Source organism: Leguminivora glycinivorella, chromosome 3 (genome assembly GCF_023078275.1).
Source record: "Leguminivora glycinivorella isolate SPB_JAAS2020 chromosome 3, LegGlyc_1.1, whole genome shotgun sequence".
Lineage (NCBI taxonomy): Eukaryota > Metazoa > Arthropoda > Insecta > Lepidoptera > Tortricidae > Leguminivora > Leguminivora glycinivorella.
The window spans coordinates 2,540,310-2,559,636 of NC_062973.1; the positions used below are offsets into that span (position 1 = coordinate 2,540,310).

The window sequence follows — 19,327 nt, forward strand, 5'->3', positions numbered from 1 at the left end:
CATTAATTTCAGTATCTACTTACACACACCTTTTGCTCATTATTTGTCATGTGGATATGAGAAGAGTATGCCCAGTTAGTTTTGGTAGATTCATTTTTACTCAGAACTTCCGTCTTTTTTCATGCTTTGATGCTTACTTTGGATCTCTTCCCTGTGCAGCTTTGAATAGTAAGAGGTTTCTGAAATACTATCAACTCTAAGCGTACTAACCTTCTGTTCTTCATTCTCCTTAGTAATATTAGAAGTATACGCCCATTCAGCTATTGTAGCTCTGTTTCTCCTCTCTCCAGCAGCTTTATCTAGCTGCATGATATATTCCCTTCCCTCATGTTCTGACGCTTCAAGGTCCGGGTCCCGACCTTGTGTGGCTACCACGAACACAGCCACTATTGCTGCGATGAGCACAGCTCCGCCGCCGATTTTCAACATCGTCTGTAACAAAGTATTCAATTTACGGTTCTATTTTTATATCGAGAAATTTCGTGTGAACTTCTTCTTTTGGATACGACTCAATAGATTCCACTCTTCAGGTTTTTTTTATTTGATTTTTAATGCAAATTTAATTTTTTTCTTAGTGTTTCTTCCTGTTGTCGTCATTATGTGTGCTTGAGTGACAGAAATACATGGAAAACTTTTATTTTTAAGTTTCATGACAGTGTGGAACAACTGTATAAACCATGATATTATAGAAATAGAAATAGAAATAGAAATGTTTTATTTGCAGAAAAAGGGTATAACAAGGGTCTTAGGTTAATAATAAAAATACAACAGTTTCACCTTATTCTGCTGTTCATAAACAGCATGCAAATTTGTAGGTACATTGTTAATGATGCATTAACACAAAATCTTAAATTACGTACGTAAGACTACATTTAACACTAAAATAAATATTATAACAGACAATAGTAAAACATTAATAAAACATTTTCAAAAAGTAACAATTTTTAATATTAATGTCATTCTTTGTAAGCCATGTAATCAGTTATGCTATAAAAGCAGCGGTCAAGAAGCCAGCTTCTTAATACATTATTAAACCTATTACCCTCTAGTGACTTTATGTAAGCAGGCAAATGATTGTATATCTTTATACTCATGTTGTACGCATTTTTTCTGTAAATGTCTTTAATACAGCGTGGTTGGTGCAAGATATCTCTGTATTGTGGTCTTGGGTTAACAGGGCACATTTCTGACCGTTTTTTGAAATATTTTGGATATTTTCTTGTAAAAATACAAATGTTGAGTATATACATACAAGCAAGAGGTAATATGTTCAACTGCTTAAATAGTGGCTTACAACTGGTACCTATATGAACATTTTCTATGGCACGCACGCATTTTTTTTGGAGTATGAATACTCTTTCTACATCCACGGAGTTACCCCAAAGAATAAGTCCGTAATTAATTACGGATGAGACATGACCATGATACGCCGTGAGGGCTGCTTCACGAGATACCGTTAATCGTAATTTACGCAATGCAAAAATGAAACGATCCAGTTTTGAACATACGGAATTAATATGGTCCTTCCAATTTAAAAATGAATCTATATTTAAGCCTAAGAATTTTATGTTACCGGTTTTAACTAACGCAGATTCATTAATATTATATATACTATATACTAATATACATACATTAGTAAAACAATTTCAGAATTCTTACCTATTTTTATAGCAAAATACACTTAAAATTAAAAGATAATGTAAATAGCTAAAACGTCTGTCATTTTGACATAGCGATATATTTTAAATCATATTGTAACAGATTATACATACGTGGAAGAACTATTTTTTCCTTTAATATAAAAATGTTTAGAATCGTTAGCAGACGTTTCTGCTTAATAAAAATTATTTTAGAACTTTTTAGACTACCTAACCAACCTTTAAGACAACATTCTATCAATTCTGAACATTTATAACATTTATAAATTTTATAAGGATAGAGGATATAGAGGAGAAATATTTGATGTCATTCTGTCATCAAAAACATAAATAAATATTTTCAAGTTCCGGTGAGTTTCGAGTGAACATGTGACGTGAAAGTGGTTTGTGTTATGTTCTATTATTGCAGATAATCAGAAATCTGGAACCGCATGATTTCTAGAAGCCACCGGAATATTTGTAAGGTAAGTATACCTACCAGGGGCGACGCGTGAAAATTTTTGTTGGTAAAGCCGGAGGGGTTTTTGGGATCTGTTTTGTATGGACTTCTACAGATACTGCAGAATTTTAGGGAACCCGTTGGGGATCGAGTTGTATCGACGCTACGCCACTGATACCTACTAATAGTAGCGCGGATAGCCTTGTGATAGCTATAGAAAGTGGTCACTGCATGATTATCAGGCAGAAAGAAACTAGGTATTTTATTGTTAAACCAGACTTAACCTGCAAGGAACACGGTGAACAATAAAGTTCAAAATGTTCTATACCACGAAATATTGCAAGAACTGCCTTATAACCAGGCGGCTGCCTCGGCCTGCGCCTCACGACACGGACAAGGGCAGTATCTGCTCGGTGTATCTTTGGCGCATTCATTAGTCGATTGGGCCCGCATGCGGGGTACGAGATATCTGTAACGCGTGCTACAGGGCCCGCATTCGGGGAAATTAAATAGTAATAGTAACTTTCATTGGTTGTTATCTCGCCTGCGGGGACTCGCCGTATGCTGCATACCGAACGAGTTAACGACTAATGAAATTGCGCCATCACATATTGTGACACAAATTTTAATGTGATTTACATAATTATGTTAGCACGTCTCTTAAATGTCCATAACACCACTGTTCCGTGCTGAGTAAGACAAAGACTAAGGGCCACTTGCACCAACAAAAATGGAGGGTTAACCCACCATTTTATATGGAATTTGACAGATGACAGCCCACTAACCCTGAGTTAAGTGGTTGGTGCAAGTGGGCCTAAGAGAAATATCTACGATTCTACGCGCATCTAGCCCCTCAATGTTTTTCGGTTTTACAAATCGTCACTACTTTGAAGAAAACTTGTAGCTTCTTCTGTCAATGAAAAGAAAATTGTAGTAAGTATTGCACATAGAATGACTGCGTTTTAACTTTGAGAATCAGTGTGAGATACGAGATTTTTTCAAAGTAATGACGAAATGTCATACATCCAACGACTCAAAAGCCTCCAGGTAGATTCTATACACGTGTACAAAAGTGAGTTTTATAATTATTTATTTATGTTCACGTTTTAATTCATCTTATGGGAATCCTAAGCCAATCTCACGGATGAGACTAATTGTCTTCTCTTTAAGCGTCCTTCACGTTGCGGTCGGACACACATGGCTGCTTATGCGGCGCTGTAACTATTCTAGCTCAAAAAGATCTTAACGTACTACTTCTCATAGACAAATAGAGACATACGCCTTTTAAAAAATAATTTGTACGCATTAACCTCTTTCATTCAAAAAAGTCCTAACTGCCTATGTGTTTCATAGGGCATTCGTCTGTGTAGTTTATATTTGAGAGAAGCCATACCTCTATCCACCGTGACTCGTAGAAGTAACACAACGTTGAGATTTTTCTTTACTTGATTGTACAGCCAACCAATTTGAATCATATGCCACTGTAGAACCTTTTTCTAGTAAACGTCAATGTGACTTTTTATGACAAATACAACACGTTTTAAATGAGACAGGGTTCTAAAGTTGAAGTAGTATGTTTTTGCGAACATAATGTGTTCAGATAAGATAATGTGTTCGTTCAAGTAAGTATGTAGATGCCACTGAACGTAGCTGTACACTGCTCAAGTGCTCAGTTTCCTCTTCTTAAAGCTCGGCCACACATGCGCGTTTTTACAGAGTAGGCGGAGCGGTAGCGGAGCGGTAGCGGAGCGGTAGCGGAGCGTTAGCGCAGCGCAATGATAGCGACTAACTTAGCTTTCACACAAAAAAATCTAAATCTTAATCGGTTCATCCATTTGGGAGCTACGATGCCACAGACAGACACACACACAGACAGACAGACAAACAGACAAACAGACAGACAGACAGACAGACAGACAGACAGACAGACAGACAAGTCAAACTTATAACACGTACCCCGTCGTTTTTGCGTCGGGGGTTAAAAATGATCTCTGTATTTACGTTGGTGAATTGAATAGAATTCAGACAGCTTTCCCAGAAGGTGCCCACCCTACATTTGAAGGTTGCTGGGTTGCAAGAGCTGAGAAATATAGACGCTGGAAATTGTTTTGATGCGATTTTATCACGTGTGAGCTATGTTTGTTCCTAAACGCAGTTCAGCCTTTTTAGAACGGATTTTTTAAGGGTCATTTTTAACAGACTTCAAAAAAAGGAGAAGGTTCTTAATTCGACTGAATGTTTTTTTTTCTATGTATGTTATAAATCTGATATTTCCGAGAATCGTAAATCGTGAACGTGAATAATTGATTTGTTTATAATTTGGATGTTTAGATTATTGCAATCCGATGAGAAATCTGAATTCAAAGGTACAATAGTTCACATTTTTGCGGATTGGTGATGATCTCGATACAGTTGTCGTCTTATGTTTCAAGGCAACAAATATTTTCAAATCTCCTCCATAGCTTAAGTAGAAGTTAAAAGTGCAGGTTAAGCACTAAGGAATGCTAAACTGGTTACTCAGGATCCACGCACCGTTATTAGCGGTCATAATTATATCGGACCGTTAAGCTAATGGTAACCGGCATTGATAAAATAAATAAATAAACATTTTGACGACCGGTCTGGCCTAGCGCGTAGTGACCCTGCCTGCTACGTCGAGGTCCCAGGTTCGAATCCCGGTAAGGGTATTTAAGTAAGACAAGATTTGCATGTATCTTTATATGAATAAACGGACAAAGCTGCTTTATAGCAAGCGACAAACTGGGGCGTTTTACTAAACACACTCATTAATGTAGAAATTCTTATAAGGTACAGCGGGGAAACTTTCGACGGGAGGCAATTGTAACTGATCCATTCTTTCCATTATTACACTATGATGTTGAATTCTACATCTATCTCTGAACCGCCTACCATATATAACCGGTGGAGACTTTATTTAATAATGCAAACATTGTAAAACATGGAAAAAATGGACCAGTTTCATTTGCCCCCCAGTCGAAATATTTTGGCCCGCTGTACCTTACTTAAATTGTGATTTTTCTTTCAATACCCTTTATTGTCAAGAGTTTCACTGAATCTTGAACAATTTCTGGTGTTGTTTCAACCCCTTGGAAAATACGTGTGACTACGTATGAACTTATCACAGAGATTTTATTGATTTATTAATTTAATATCAATATCAACACTTGCGGGCTTACAGGTGATCCCAAAACGCTCAGAAGATAGTGCTTAAGTATTCTAAAAATGTACAATGTCACGTAACTTACTAATACAATTAAACAATTATTATAAATACTAGATTAGATACATTAAATTACATATTAAACATGTAAAATCGGGTAACTCACGTAAAATTGTCGAAGGTCGCTCGACATGTTCCTTCCTTGCTTGTTGTTGCGACCTTCGACAATTTTACGTGAGTTACCCGATTTTATATGTTTAATATGTCAGTGTCTCACGATAGTTTTATCATTAAATTACAATTAAATTTACAGATCCATAGATAAGTATTAGGTACCATAGGATCGTGATCCAAGTAGCACGACAACATTTGATTACGGATGACATTTGAACCCGCATTGGGTGCAGTAATGTTGCAACGATTGTATTGGCACAGCGCAGGCAAGGCACAGTATAATAACGAGTACTATCGTACAGTATGGCCACTCCCGGTCCCCACTGAAAGTGCCCCCCACCCCCTCTCGGTTACATCACAGTTACCGCCTGTCAGAAACGCGAACAGTCGACCTGTCATTTGTCACTCATACAAGCATGGTACGCGTTCACCTACACGAGCTTAGTCTGTGTGATAGGAACGCGCCTCTTTCATATACAATATTTGATCGCCAGTGTCCGAGGTGTGGCCAGGTTTGGTCAAGGAATCTGCTTCTGTACCATTTGGTATATTTTGTTATATTGACACAGGAAGAAAGGATTGTAAAGCCCTAGGGAATTTCATAGAATAGTTCACTGTGACAATGTAAGAAGTCGGTATGACAGAACAAATATGTCTTCTTTGCCAGGGCAGAGCTACAGAAAGTCATATTCCAGAGAAGCTTTTTTTAAGAAGACTTTTTTTTTGTCTGAGTAAGTACCTGCAACACAAGCCTTCTTGAGCTAGTTGAGCTTACCGTGGGACTCAGTCAATGTATGTAAGAATGTCCAATAATATTTATTTATTTATTTTAAGGGGGGAAGGGACTATTTATTCTGTATCATTCCTGAGCATTTGATTAAATTAGCAAATACCTATTTTCATTTTTCCAGGAAACCTCAATTTATTATTGGTGACTATCGGCTATAATTATCATGAGTAAGGACCGTGCAGGCAAGTATGGTTGCGCAAATATAAATGATAAAACTATTGGTAAGTGCGGTAGGGACAGCTAGATGTTTTATCATTTATCGCGCGACCATACTTGCCTGCTTGGCCGGCCCAGGCGCAGATGACGGGACGACCTGGCAGGCAATTATGGTGACGCGATAAATGATAAAACATCAGGCCGTCCCTATCGCACTATGTGTAAGTGTTTTATCATTTATTGCGCGACCATACTTGCCTGCCTGGACGTGTATCTCAGTGACTGGCCGGAGGTAACTTATAACCGGGACGAGTGGAAATCGAAGAGGGAGGCCTTTGCCCAGCACTGGGACTATATAATTTAAATAATAAGGTAGTCAGTAACAAAGCCTGTATTAAAAAGTAAATTATCAGAAAACGCGTAAAATAAAACTATGGAAACGGATTATATCGCGTATTATTCGCGTTTAATGAATTTACAATTCATCCCGACGTTTCGAACACTTTACAGCGCCCGAAAAATTACAATATGCAAAAACTACCCATATACAAGAAATATCAATGAACCATAAATAATATAGATTTTTAAGGCTGGTTCACACACTGTTAATAAAGCTGGTTATACAATATTAAAAAAAAAAACATTTACTATGTTAAAAATCAATTAATTAATTAATCTAATTTTTTGTGTAGATTGGACGCTGTAAATTGTTCGAAACGTCGGGATGAACTGTAAATTCATAATATGCGATACAATCCGTTTCCATAGTTTTATTTCATGAGTAACTATCGCGGTAACCGAAGACAATATTAAAAAAAAATGCAATTGTAACCACCAGTAAAAAGGATAATATCTCGCCATTTATCCACTTTTGAACGATTAAACTGCGATTGAATGGCATTAATAGCAATTTGCAGGCCTGATAACAATGCCACATGCCCAGCGATTATCAATAATGTGTGTAATACGATCAGTACCGTTACCATGGGCTGCCCAAGTGAGAGCCGTATTACTTTACTCAGAAAGTAAGTGAGTTTACGTTTGTTTACAATATATTGTGCCTAACTTCACGCCAAAGAAGCTGCTTCTATCCCTTTCTAAGTTTATCAATAAACGGAGAAAGAACTATAGGCGAATGCTACGCCTCTGGTGTTTACGCGATGGAACTAAAATCATAAGTAAATGTAATTTACCTATCGAAATCTGTCAATATAGGGTCTACTGCAAATTTCGAAACATACGCACTGAGGGATTCTTCCTCTTTCACTTTATACTGATAAGAGTAAAAGAGACTCATGTCCACATGTCGATAACTTCGGTATTCGGTAGTAGGCCTCAAACCATAGGCAAAGTCATTCTGACGTGACATTTCTGTCAAGTTATACAAAAATCACACGGAATTTTCACAATTATATTTGCAGTTTTAAATAAAATTATGACTAACATATTGCATTAATTTACGTGAAATTCAAGATTAGCTAAAATTGAATAAAAGGATAAACCAGTGAACAAATCAAATAAGGTAATGAGTTATTTTTGGCCATCATATTGTACTATTTACAATTGAGATGATTATAATGCTCAAAGCAGTTTTTGGTTTCAGAAAGATGACGGAAGCTATGATTGAAATCAATATTTCCGAACAAACCCGTATGGTATTCAGTCAACATGGAAGATGGTTCAATTGATATTAATACTGTGGCACTCTGGCAGTTACGCTACTCAAAACCTTAGGGCAGCAGAGGGGAGCAGTACCAATTTATAGGTGTTTTTGTTCCGCGATGCACTTAATGGTATTATTGGCCATGATCATCACAGGTATATGTATAGAAGTGCTCCAATAAAGGAAAAAACCTCAACTCCAAAAAATAATCCTGTTACTAAAATAAAGTATTTCATTAATTGACTTTGTTTATTTGTGATGTTCTTGAGTAGTAAAGAAATAGAAATATTTTTTACAGAAAAAGGGTACATAGCATCTTATATAGAATTAGCTTTTGCCCGCGGTTTCGCTCGCGTACTAAAAGAATTCTTATTCAAACATATACAAATAATAAAATTTTCATTTGGATCCGTAGGTTTCTATGCAGACGTTTGTCTGCGTTTTTTTCAATTACTCATATTACTATTGTTTTTAAAAAAGAAATGCTTGCAGTGGTTGTACAAATGTTACACAGCAACCACAGCGTAGGTAGTAGGTACGAGTAGGTATGTATTCTATATACACTGAGGAAATTACATATTGTACAACAGAACTCACATAGCTAAAGTAGTTTCTCGCATTATCGCTTACAATTACCGATTGCCGACCGATTACCCCTATCCCTATCCCTAACCCTACCCCTATCCCTATTAGGGTTTGTTGGGATTTTCCGCCAAGCAAAGAACCGGGAAATGAACTTGAAGGCTGTAGGCATAAACCCTATAATTTATGAATTTATTATGCACACTATTGGCGCTTTGTAAATAATTTGTAATTGTTCAAAAATACTTCTTTTCTGAAATGAAATATGAAATATTTATTTATTTTCCAAGTAGGCATATTACAATGCGCTTATGAACGTCAAACAAAACTACGCCGGCTCTAACCCTACGCCTCAGCCTCGAGAAGATTTCAGTCCCCCCTCAGTTGGAGGAGGGTATCCACTATGGGACCGGCAAGAAACTCGGCGGGCCACTTCTTTTCAAAACATTACATCTTATATTTAACATGCATTAAAAAAAAACAAGATACAATTTAATAAGCAAAAGTATTCATAAAAAAAAAATATTAACACAAGAAATTATACAAAGTACAAAGCTATTATGACTATTAATAAGAGATTTTAGAGATGTATAGAGTCTCTAAGTGTCAAAGTACATCTAAAAAAATTATACATGAAGAAAAAAACCGAATAACTAAAATAACTTTAGAGTTGTAAAAGACTCTTGTTGTCTTAAGCAAAGGAAAAAAAAAAATATATGTATACTTAATCTACTTTTTTCCTTGGAGATGTATATGGTCTCCAAGAGTCAGAAAGAAAAATAAACAAACAAGGACCGAACAGAGTGCCTCAACGTAATCTCATTCAAAATTAATGTTACATAGAATAGCATAGCCCCTATTAGCTGAAACAGACCGGTCTTCACAAACAGCACCCGTTCACGAATATGGCGCGCATCTCAGCCATCGCCTCCTCAACCTTCATTCGGGAAGGTGGCGACCCGATCAACGACGTCACCGTAAGCAAAGACTTTTTAGCGAGCATGACATGTTCAAGCTGTCCGGGCTGTATTAAATATTCCAATAATAAGTGAATACGGTATACCTAGATGTAAGACACAACATTCCGTGCTTGTATGTTACATAGTTTAAATTGACTTAATTGAAAACAAGATCTTGGGAGATGTAAAAGGTCCCCACAGTCAATTATAATTAATGGGATATAATAAAAAATAAAAATTTGGAGGTGTAAAGGTTCTCCAAGTGTCAAAAGAACTAGAAATAGAAAAAAAAATGCGTATGAAATACAAATTTCACGTCAAGAGACTGTTAAGCTAGCAATCTCCAACTAATTCTACAGAATACATAACTAGTATGTACTCAACAAGTCAATATATATATATACCAAATTATAATTATACAATAATAAGGATCAATAATTTAAACAGCCAGTAGCAACAGCGCCTTAAGCATGACACAATGTCTCCCCGGGACACTGCTAGCAAAACTATGACAGATTTTGAGCCTGGATAGTCGGCCATGGTGTAGTATCTCCCAGGTAATCATCAATTTTGTAGTACCCCTTTTTGAGAAGTGCACTTTTTATGTACTTCTTGAATGAAGTAAAGGGCAGATCCCATGCCTCTAAGGGTACCTTATTATAAAATGTTACACAGTTTCCCAGGAACGATTTCTTCACTTTCTGTAGACGAAACTTGGAAACCGCTAGCTTATGTTTGTTCCGTGTATTATAACTATGAATATCTGACAGTTTCTTAAATACATTATCACATCTAGTATGTATTGTGAAGCTACTGTAAGGATGTCTATCTCCTTAAAGCGTTCCTTCAGTGAGTCACGTGACGCCATGTTGTAGATAGATCGTATTGCCCGTTTCTGGAGAACGAAGATGGTTTGAATATCTGCTGCTTTTCCCCAGGCCAATATGCCGTAAGACATAACACTATGAAAGTAACTGAAATAAACTAGGCGAGCTGTCTCCACATCAGTTAATTGCCTAATTCTCCTTACGGCATACGCGGCAGAGCTCAACCTTTTTGCTAGGGCAGATATATGAGGACCCCATTGCAGATTGCAATCTAAAGTAAGACCAAGAAAGAGCGTATTCTCGACAAAGTCCAGGTTTTCGCCATTCAGCGTGATGGTAGTATCTGTCTTCCTTACATTGGGTAAAGAGAATTTAACACATTTCGTCTTCTTGGCATTAAGGAGCAAGTTATTTGCTGTAAACCATTCTAGTACCTCCTTCAAAGTTTCATTCACATGGCTATAGTCACTCAGTTGCCTATCAACTTTGAAAATTAGTGAAGTATCATCAGCAAATAAGACTATCTCACATTTGTTCTTTACAAGACATGGCAAATCATTTATATACACAAGGAAAAGAAAAGGTCCCAGAATAGAACCCTGTGGTACTCCAAGCTTTACAGTTGTACCGTTAGATTCAGTACCATTTACAACCACTTTCTGGGTTCTTTCGTTTAAGTAAGATTCAACAAGCTGTAAAGCTTTAGAGGATAGACCGTAGTGCTTCAGCTTGTGTAGTAGTGTGTCGTGCTCCACACAATCGAAAGCTTTGGAGAGATCGCAGAAAATACCGATAGCATCTAACGAGAGTTCCCAGGCATCGTATATGTGCTTGATTAGCACAGAGGCAGCATCTGTCGTCGAACGACCTCGTGTAAAACCAAATTGCTGATGCTGAAGTAATCCATTCGTGTTAAAATGTCGAAGCAACTGGTTCAATATAATTTTCTCAAACACTTTGCTGAGAACGGGAAGTATGGAAATTGGTCTAAAATTTCCAAGGTCATCCTTGCTGCCTGATTTAAACAGAGGAATAACCTTACTATACTTCATCAGATTGGGAAACACACATTCCCTAACACAAGCGTTAAACACATCGGCTAGATAAGGTGCCACGACGTCAATAATTGAATACACGACTTTCACAGATATCCCCCAAATGTCCTCACTGTTTTTAACTTTTAAGGACTTGAAAGTTTTAATAATCTCTTCGGGGTCAGTAAATTGGAAATATAATTCCATGCTGCATTTCTTAACATTGTAATTGTCCAAGTAGAGACCTGCCTTAACTACAGAGGAGTTTAAATTCCGTGTAGTATCAGTGGCTATGTTGGTGAAAAAGTGTTGAAAGGCGCCAGCAACATCGTCGTCTGCAGACAATACTTGGTCTTGAACTTTTAGTGTGTAATGGTCATCACGGGGTTTCGTCTTCCCGGTTTCAGCGTTTATCATATTCCAGGTAGCTTTTATTTTATTGTCTGCCGACCTGACCTTCTTGCTTAAGAATGCAGACTTAGCCGCGGCGCAAACTTTCTTAAACACTTTTGAATACCTCCTTACATATTCAGTAAAATTTTCATCATGGTTAAAATTCCTCATTTCATACAGGTCATACAATCTCTTCCTGCTTCTGTGGATACCGACGGTGGCCCAGTCACTAAACTTTGACTTCAATTGGCCTTGCTGTACAGTCTTCGTCTTAAAAATATTCTTGTGGACGTCGTGGATGACACTCGACAGTTCCCCGTATAATGTATCAGGATCTTGCTTGCTTATACCTGTCAAAGTAGGTACCTGCGATATAATAGATTCTCTAAACTTATCCATTCGGCTAGCAGTGATAGGCCTATACGTAATCGCTTGCTGTTGTTTTACAATGTTGACTTGGAAATAAGCTTTCTGACCACAGTGATCAGAGCTGAAACAACTAAAGACATCTTTCTTTTCAACTTCACAATTACAGAATATATTATCCAAACAAGTCGCCGTACTGGCTGTAATTCTTGTGGGCTCGTGGAAAAGCGGAAACAAGTCAAAAGACTGAAAAAGATTTAAGAATCTAACTGTGTGTCCATGCGTGGGATCTAGTATATTAACATTAAAGTCCCCACAAATTATTATCTTCTTACTGCTAACAAACACTCGTCTCAACGCATCTTCCATCACAGACTCAAAAACGCTAAAATCCGCCGAAGGTGGTCTGTAGACGCACATTATAATGTGATCCTCCAATTCTATACATGATATTTCTATAGTTCGCTCAGTAGAAAGTTTAACTATGTCATTTCTTTCTTTACATTTAAATTTATTTTTTACTATAATCAATGATCCCCCGTGAATGGCGGACTTTCTACTGAACGAGCTAATTATGTCATAATTACAGATATTAAATACTAATAATTCATATTCTTTGAGCCAGTGCTCCGTAACGCACATGACATCAATATCTTGTGATTCTAAGAAAAGAACCACCTCTAACTCTTTGCTGGAGAAGCCCTGTAGGTTTTGGTGAACTAACCTAAGCTCACGGGGCCTCTCCGCTGTCTCAGCCGTCAGTTTAAATGCTGTGGGCGGCCCGCGGGGAGGCTGCGCACGCGCCGGCGCTCGCCGCGCGGCCGGCACCGTTGCCACTGGCCGAAATGTCAAAAAACCCCGGTTCTACGTTGTAAGCTAGTAATTTTGCTGTCGTCACTTTACAATTCCGTGGTACATTCAAATAATTATCTCTTAGTCTAAAACGGTAATTATTTCTTTTATACATAATGTTCAGATCAATAAAATGGTAAGCGCTTTCGTAACAAGTCGCATTGTACAACATGGAATTTAACTCCGACACTCTAACGTTGTGCTCATGGGAAACAGAGTCGGAATACGGAAAAGAGCATAAAATAATTTTATAAATTCCATGTCGCTCAATGTCGGACAGCGTGCGTATGAGGGATCCCACGTGAGATCTCTTCACACCCACACTATCGCCGAGGTGTATAATCAGAGTGGTGCCACTGTCAAACTTGTCCCTCGCCAGGCGGCGCACGACCGATTCGACGGAGGCACCACGCAAACACACATTTGTTACACTTTGCCGGAGACATTCACCCAGCAGCACGCCGAGGCCGGCCCCGATTGCGTCAGAATAGATGACCGTCGACCGCGGAGGGTCCCGGCTCCGAGCGCGCGGAGCGCCGGGCGCCGGGGCGGGCGCCGCGCTCGACGCGCGCGCCGGCGACGGGGCCGGCGGCCGAGGCTCAGGCTCGACGGTCAGCCGCTCCAGAGCCAGCCGCAGGAGGCTCGACGGTGTCGGGGCCGGCGACCGCGCTTTTCATTCATAAAACATTGTATTGTGTAGTTACTAAATAGTCATAAGTTTAGCATTTCAATATGTGCAATATTACTTTTATGATTAACAAAGTAATTGTTATTCCTGTAATTGTTTCTTCTGCTGTATGTTGTATTAAATATTGTATGTTTGTGCTGATTGCCAAGTTGCCAATGCTCCCAATAAATTAAAAAAAAAATTAGCTTTGTCAACTTTGACACTAGGACTTAGCTGAAATGTCAATCGTTGACGCTGAACCATGGACTTTTAAATCTATGCGCTAAACGCCGATCGAAATTCAGTCTAGCTCTGTCATGTCAATACGGAAAAGTGATAGAGATAGCTAAGCTACGATAACGATGTTAATCATAATCGTTTGTGCATTTGGCTACGTGCCCTACCAAAAAATTAGATACAATTTTTACTTGTTTCAAAATGCTTTTTCTACTCACTTTTGTATCAAATTATAATCTTCATATACACCGCATAATGGCTTATCGCCTTCAAAAGTTCTATACCTTACCTTAGACTTTGTCGTTACCTATGTCGATATCGTTGTAATTGATGTTTGATATGTACGAAAACGCTGAATTTTAGGTTTTTAGTTTTCGTTTCACATCAATTTATTAAATACTTAGCCTGTTACTCAAGAATATTACAAAATAAACAAAGTCACAGAATGAGATACTTTATTTCAGTAATAGGATAACTTTTTTGAAGTTTTTTTCCTTTGGTTCACTTATAATATATACCCACGAGATATGGTCTGGTGTTATGGTGACTATAGGTACAAGTATTGTGCATTGAGGAACTAACATGCCCATGAATTGGTACTGCCTGCTGCTGTAGGTAATCAGTTGATTCTTATTTAACTGCCTCATTCATTATCAATTTGAACAATCTTCTACGTTGGGTTTGCTGAATACCATACGGCTGGCATGGAAATATTGTTTTCAATAATATCTTCTTTTTCTGAAAGCAACCAATATAATCATCTCAACTGTAGCTAAACAGTACAAAATGATGAATAAATATACCTAACTCATTACCTTTGTAAAAGTATCAAACACTGGTTTCATCACTGGTTTATCTTTTTATCGAACTACTGACTAACTGCTACATTTAAGCTGTTCTTGAATTTCACGTAATATTATAAATTAATACATATTAGTCATAATTGTATTTAAAATTGCAAATATAATCGAGAAAATGTTGTGGGATTGTTATATAATTTGACAGTAATGACACATCACAGTGAATTGGTGGTTTACTTTTACGCTAGTGACTGTCAATGATTACTCACGTAAAGTATTGAGTTTTCACTAGAGACTGTCAAATAGTTCTGGTTCTATTGACTTCATACAGTTAGAAAGAGAGCGCCTTAGCTGTTAAGTTAGGAACGTATTGAAAACTCGGAGTAAATACGTTAATAACTTATGGTACCGATGAAAATTTTAGTACGTGAGCGTTTCCGCTTGGAGCGCTGTTCAGTTTTTCCATACATTTTCCGTAACTCTCACTGAAAACGTAACGTATTTTTTAACTCAAAAAAGTCATGGTAAGGCTACAGCTACGTTATCTAACATGCGAAACAGGACCTCATCATTTTGAATGGTACATAATTAGTTATTTGATATATTTGAAATAATTCCTAACCCTTGAAAAAAAGTGCGGCCATACCCCATTATTCATAAACGTACTCTAAAGTTATCACGCCGATAAAGTTCGTTTGTCCCTTTCCGACGTATTGGTGTGATAGAAAAGGACAAACGAACTTTATCGGCTTGATAACTGAGTACGTTTATGAATAAGGGGGTAAGGGTATTTGACGACCGGTCTGGCGCAGTCGGTAGTGACCCTGCCTGCTACGCCGCGGTCCCGGGTTCGAATCCCGGTAAGGGCATTTATTTGTGTGATGAGCACAGATATTTGTTCCCGAGTCATGGATGTTTTCTATGTATATAAGTATTTATCTAAATATATAAAAGAAGAAGCTGACTGACTGACTGACTGACTGACTGACTGACATATCAACGCACAGCCGAAACCGCTGGTCCTAGAGATTTCAAATTTGGCACGTAGGTTCCTTATATAGTGTAGAGGAGCACTAAGAAAGGATTTTTCAAAATTCACCTCCTAAGGGGGTCAAATGGGGGTTCAAAGTTTGTATGGGGAAACAAGATTAGTTTGACTATTTTATTCGAAACTTCACAGGAAGATTCCTTAAGACATATGACTGAATACGTGTTTCAGGTTTTTTGAAAATTTAACCCCTAAAATGGTGAAAAGGGGGTGGTAAAGTCAAAAAATCAATATGGGTATAGTTTTTATGGTTTATCGGGTCGCTGATCACGATAAATACAACGTTTTTAAAATCTAACGAGGCGGAAGTGAAATACCTTCTCCCCTGTTGTGGTGCAATGGGGTTTAAATATCAAAAAAATATATAAAAGAAGATATTGACTGACTGACTGATATATCAACACACAGCCGAAACCGCTGGTCCTAGAGATTTCAAATTTGGCACGTAGGTTCCTTATATGGTGTAGAGGAGCACTAAGAAAGGATTTTCCACAATTCACCTCCTAAGGGGGTCAAATGGGGGTTCAAAGTTTGTATGGGGAAACAAGATTAGTTTGACTATTTTATTCCAAACTTCACAGGAAGATTCCTTAAGACATATGACTGAATACGTGTTTCAGGTTTTTTGAAAATTTAACCCCTAAACGGGTGAAAAGGGGGTGATAAAGTCAAAAAATCTATATGGGTATCGTTTTTATGGTTTATCGGGTCGCTGATCACGATAAATACAACGTTTTTAAAATCTAACGAGGCGGAAGTGAAATACCTTCTCCCCTGTTGTGGTGCAATGGGATTTAAATATATAAAAGAAGATATTGACTGACTGATTGATATATCAACACACAGCCGAAACCGCTGGTCCTAGAGATTTCAAATTTGGCACATAGGTTCCTTATATGGCGTAGAGGAGCACTAAGAAAGGATTTTTCAAAATTCTCCTCTTAAAAGGGTGAAATGGGGGTTCAAAGTTTGTATGGGGAAACAAGATTAGTTTGACTATTTTATTCGAAACTTCACAGGAGGATTCCTAAAGACATATTATGACTAAATACATGTTTCAGGTTTTTTGAAAATTTGACCCCTAAAGGGGTGCAAAGGGGGTAAAGTCAAAAACATAATATGGGTATCGTTTTTATGGTTTATCGGTTCGCTGATCACCATAAATACAACGATTTTAAAATCTAATGAGGTGGAAAAGAAATTTTCTCCCCTGTTGTTGTGCAATGGGGTTAAAATATCCAAAATAGCCATAAGTATAGCTTTAGTTTTTATCTTTACTTCTGGTTCAAGAGATTTCAAATTGACACGGAAGTTCCTTAGAGGAGCACTAAGAAAGGATTTTTCAAAGTTCACCTCCTAGCATGATAATTTGACAGGGGCAAGGACAGGGACAGGGCCAGGGACAGGGACAGGGACAGGGACAGGGACAGGGACAGGGACAGGGACAGGGACAGGGACAGGGACAGGGACAGGGACAGGGACAGGGACAGGGACAGGGACAGGGACAGGGACAGGGACAGGGACAGGGACAGGGACAGGGACAGGGACAGGGACAGGGACAGGGACAGGGACAGGGACAGGGACAGGGACAGGGACAAGGACAAGGACAGGGACAGGGACAGGGACAGGGACAGGGACAGGGACAGGGACAGGGACTGGAACGGGATAGGGTTAGGGATAGGGATAGGGATAGGGATAGGGATTGGGATTGGGATTGGGATTGGGGTTGGTATTGGGATTGGGATTGGGATTGGGATTGGGATTGGGATTGGGATTGGGATTGGGACTGGGATTGGGATTGGGATTGGGATTGGGATAGGGATTGGGATAGGGATAGGGATAGGGATAGGGATAGGGATAGGGATAGGGATATGGATAGGGATAGGGATAGGGGTAGGGGTAGGGGTAGTGGTAGGGGTAGGGGTGGGGGTGGGGGTAAGGGTGGGGATAGGGATAGGGATCTGGATCGGGATCGGGATCGGGGTCGAGATCGGGATCGGGATAGGGATAGGGATAGGGATAGGGATAGGGATAGGGATATGGATAGGGATAGGGATAGGGATAGGGATAGGGATAGGGATAGGGATAGGGATAGGGCTAGGGGTAGGGGTAGGGGTAGTGGTAGGGGTGGGGGTGGGGGTGGGGGTGGGGGTAGGGGTGGGGATAGGGATAGGGATCTGGATCGGAATAATCGGTCGGCAATCGATATCTAGGCAGTGTAAAATGCAGGTGGCTCCCAAGTAACAATTTCTGGTCCTATAGTGGTCGAGAGCACCAAATTAAATCACATTAAATGGTCCTATAAATAGTCTATATTGGTACTGTAGAGCCGATTTGGCGCAATTATGCAGCCGTTTAGTGATATAATAGGGCTATAGCAGTATCATCCGTGACGTTTAAGGTCTATAATGGTGATGTGATGATGACTATTGTGCTAATTTGTTGACATAGAGGACACAGTAACGCTATTATAGTATCAATTTATGCTATAGTAGCATTTGAGATTCCGTTATACAGGTTTTTTGTTCTGTAATAGCAGTTGCCGTCCCTAATAATGCGAATGAATGAAATTTCTAAAATAATTTAATGTGTGTAATATTTAACAAAAACTGTTCTAGACCAGGAACTTTATGAAAAGTGGCGTGTGAACTTGTGAAGTTAAGTGTCAATCAAAATAATTTGGATTTCGTATAATTCCATCATTACTGCAAAAAGGTATGCGATGGAAATTTTACCGTTAAAAGAATATTAGTTTAATGGAGTATTTTAAGTGCGCCCTCGATTTATACCTGTTTTGAATAAAATAAATAAATATAATTTAATACAATAAAATTATTGGCACCATAGTTTCTACTATGGATCCAAGAAGTAAAACATACGCTTTTATAGTTCGACTATGTCACTTATCATACGCATTCACTGCCATAAGCCCGCCATTGTGGATTCAATTAGGGTTGCATGAGACTTTAACTATGATCCAGTTTAACTTATAAGTTCTTTATATAGAAAACAATACTTGTTTTCAATGTTTTACTATAGAAAGATCTTCTAAACAGTTTTTTTTTTATAAAACATATAGTAAACTCAGCTATAACGCTATTGTGTTTTAAAAGAGATACCGAAACCATTATTCCACAGTTCTGTGATATAAAAGAGTAATTGTGACGTATACGGCGATGAGATATAAAAGGCATTAGAAAACGACTATTAACGCTTTTCAAAGCTATATAAACGTATCCTGAAAACTTCATTATCAGCAAAATAGCTCTATAATGGTATTCATATCACTACAACAGTGTTAAATACTGTAGCAGTGTTTTCCAAAGCCACTATATCCCAAAATAGTGGTATAGTTAGGTTTTAATTTCTGTTAAAATACGACTACTAAAAATACTATAAGCGGCTTGTTGGGAACCTTACTAGCGCAAATTGATAGCATAACAGTGATTCCTAACACTATTATACAATAATATTGTTCTTTAGTAGGTTATTTGATCCTGT

The 19,327-nt window shown here is 38.3% G+C and overlaps 1 protein-coding gene across 3 annotated transcripts in view; it reads right to left on the reverse strand.

Annotated features, from left to right (window-relative positions):
• Positions 1–19,327, reverse strand: part of LOC125242608 (angiotensin-converting enzyme-like) — a 120,368-nt gene that overhangs the window by 12,770 nt on the left and 88,271 nt on the right. For all 3 annotated transcript variants that reach the window (XM_048151406.1, XM_048151405.1, XM_048151407.1), the window contains exon 2: positions 211–432. In XM_048151406.1, the coding sequence (XP_048007363.1) occupies positions 211–432 (222 nt within the window). The remainder of the gene's footprint in view (positions 1–210; positions 433–19,327) is intronic.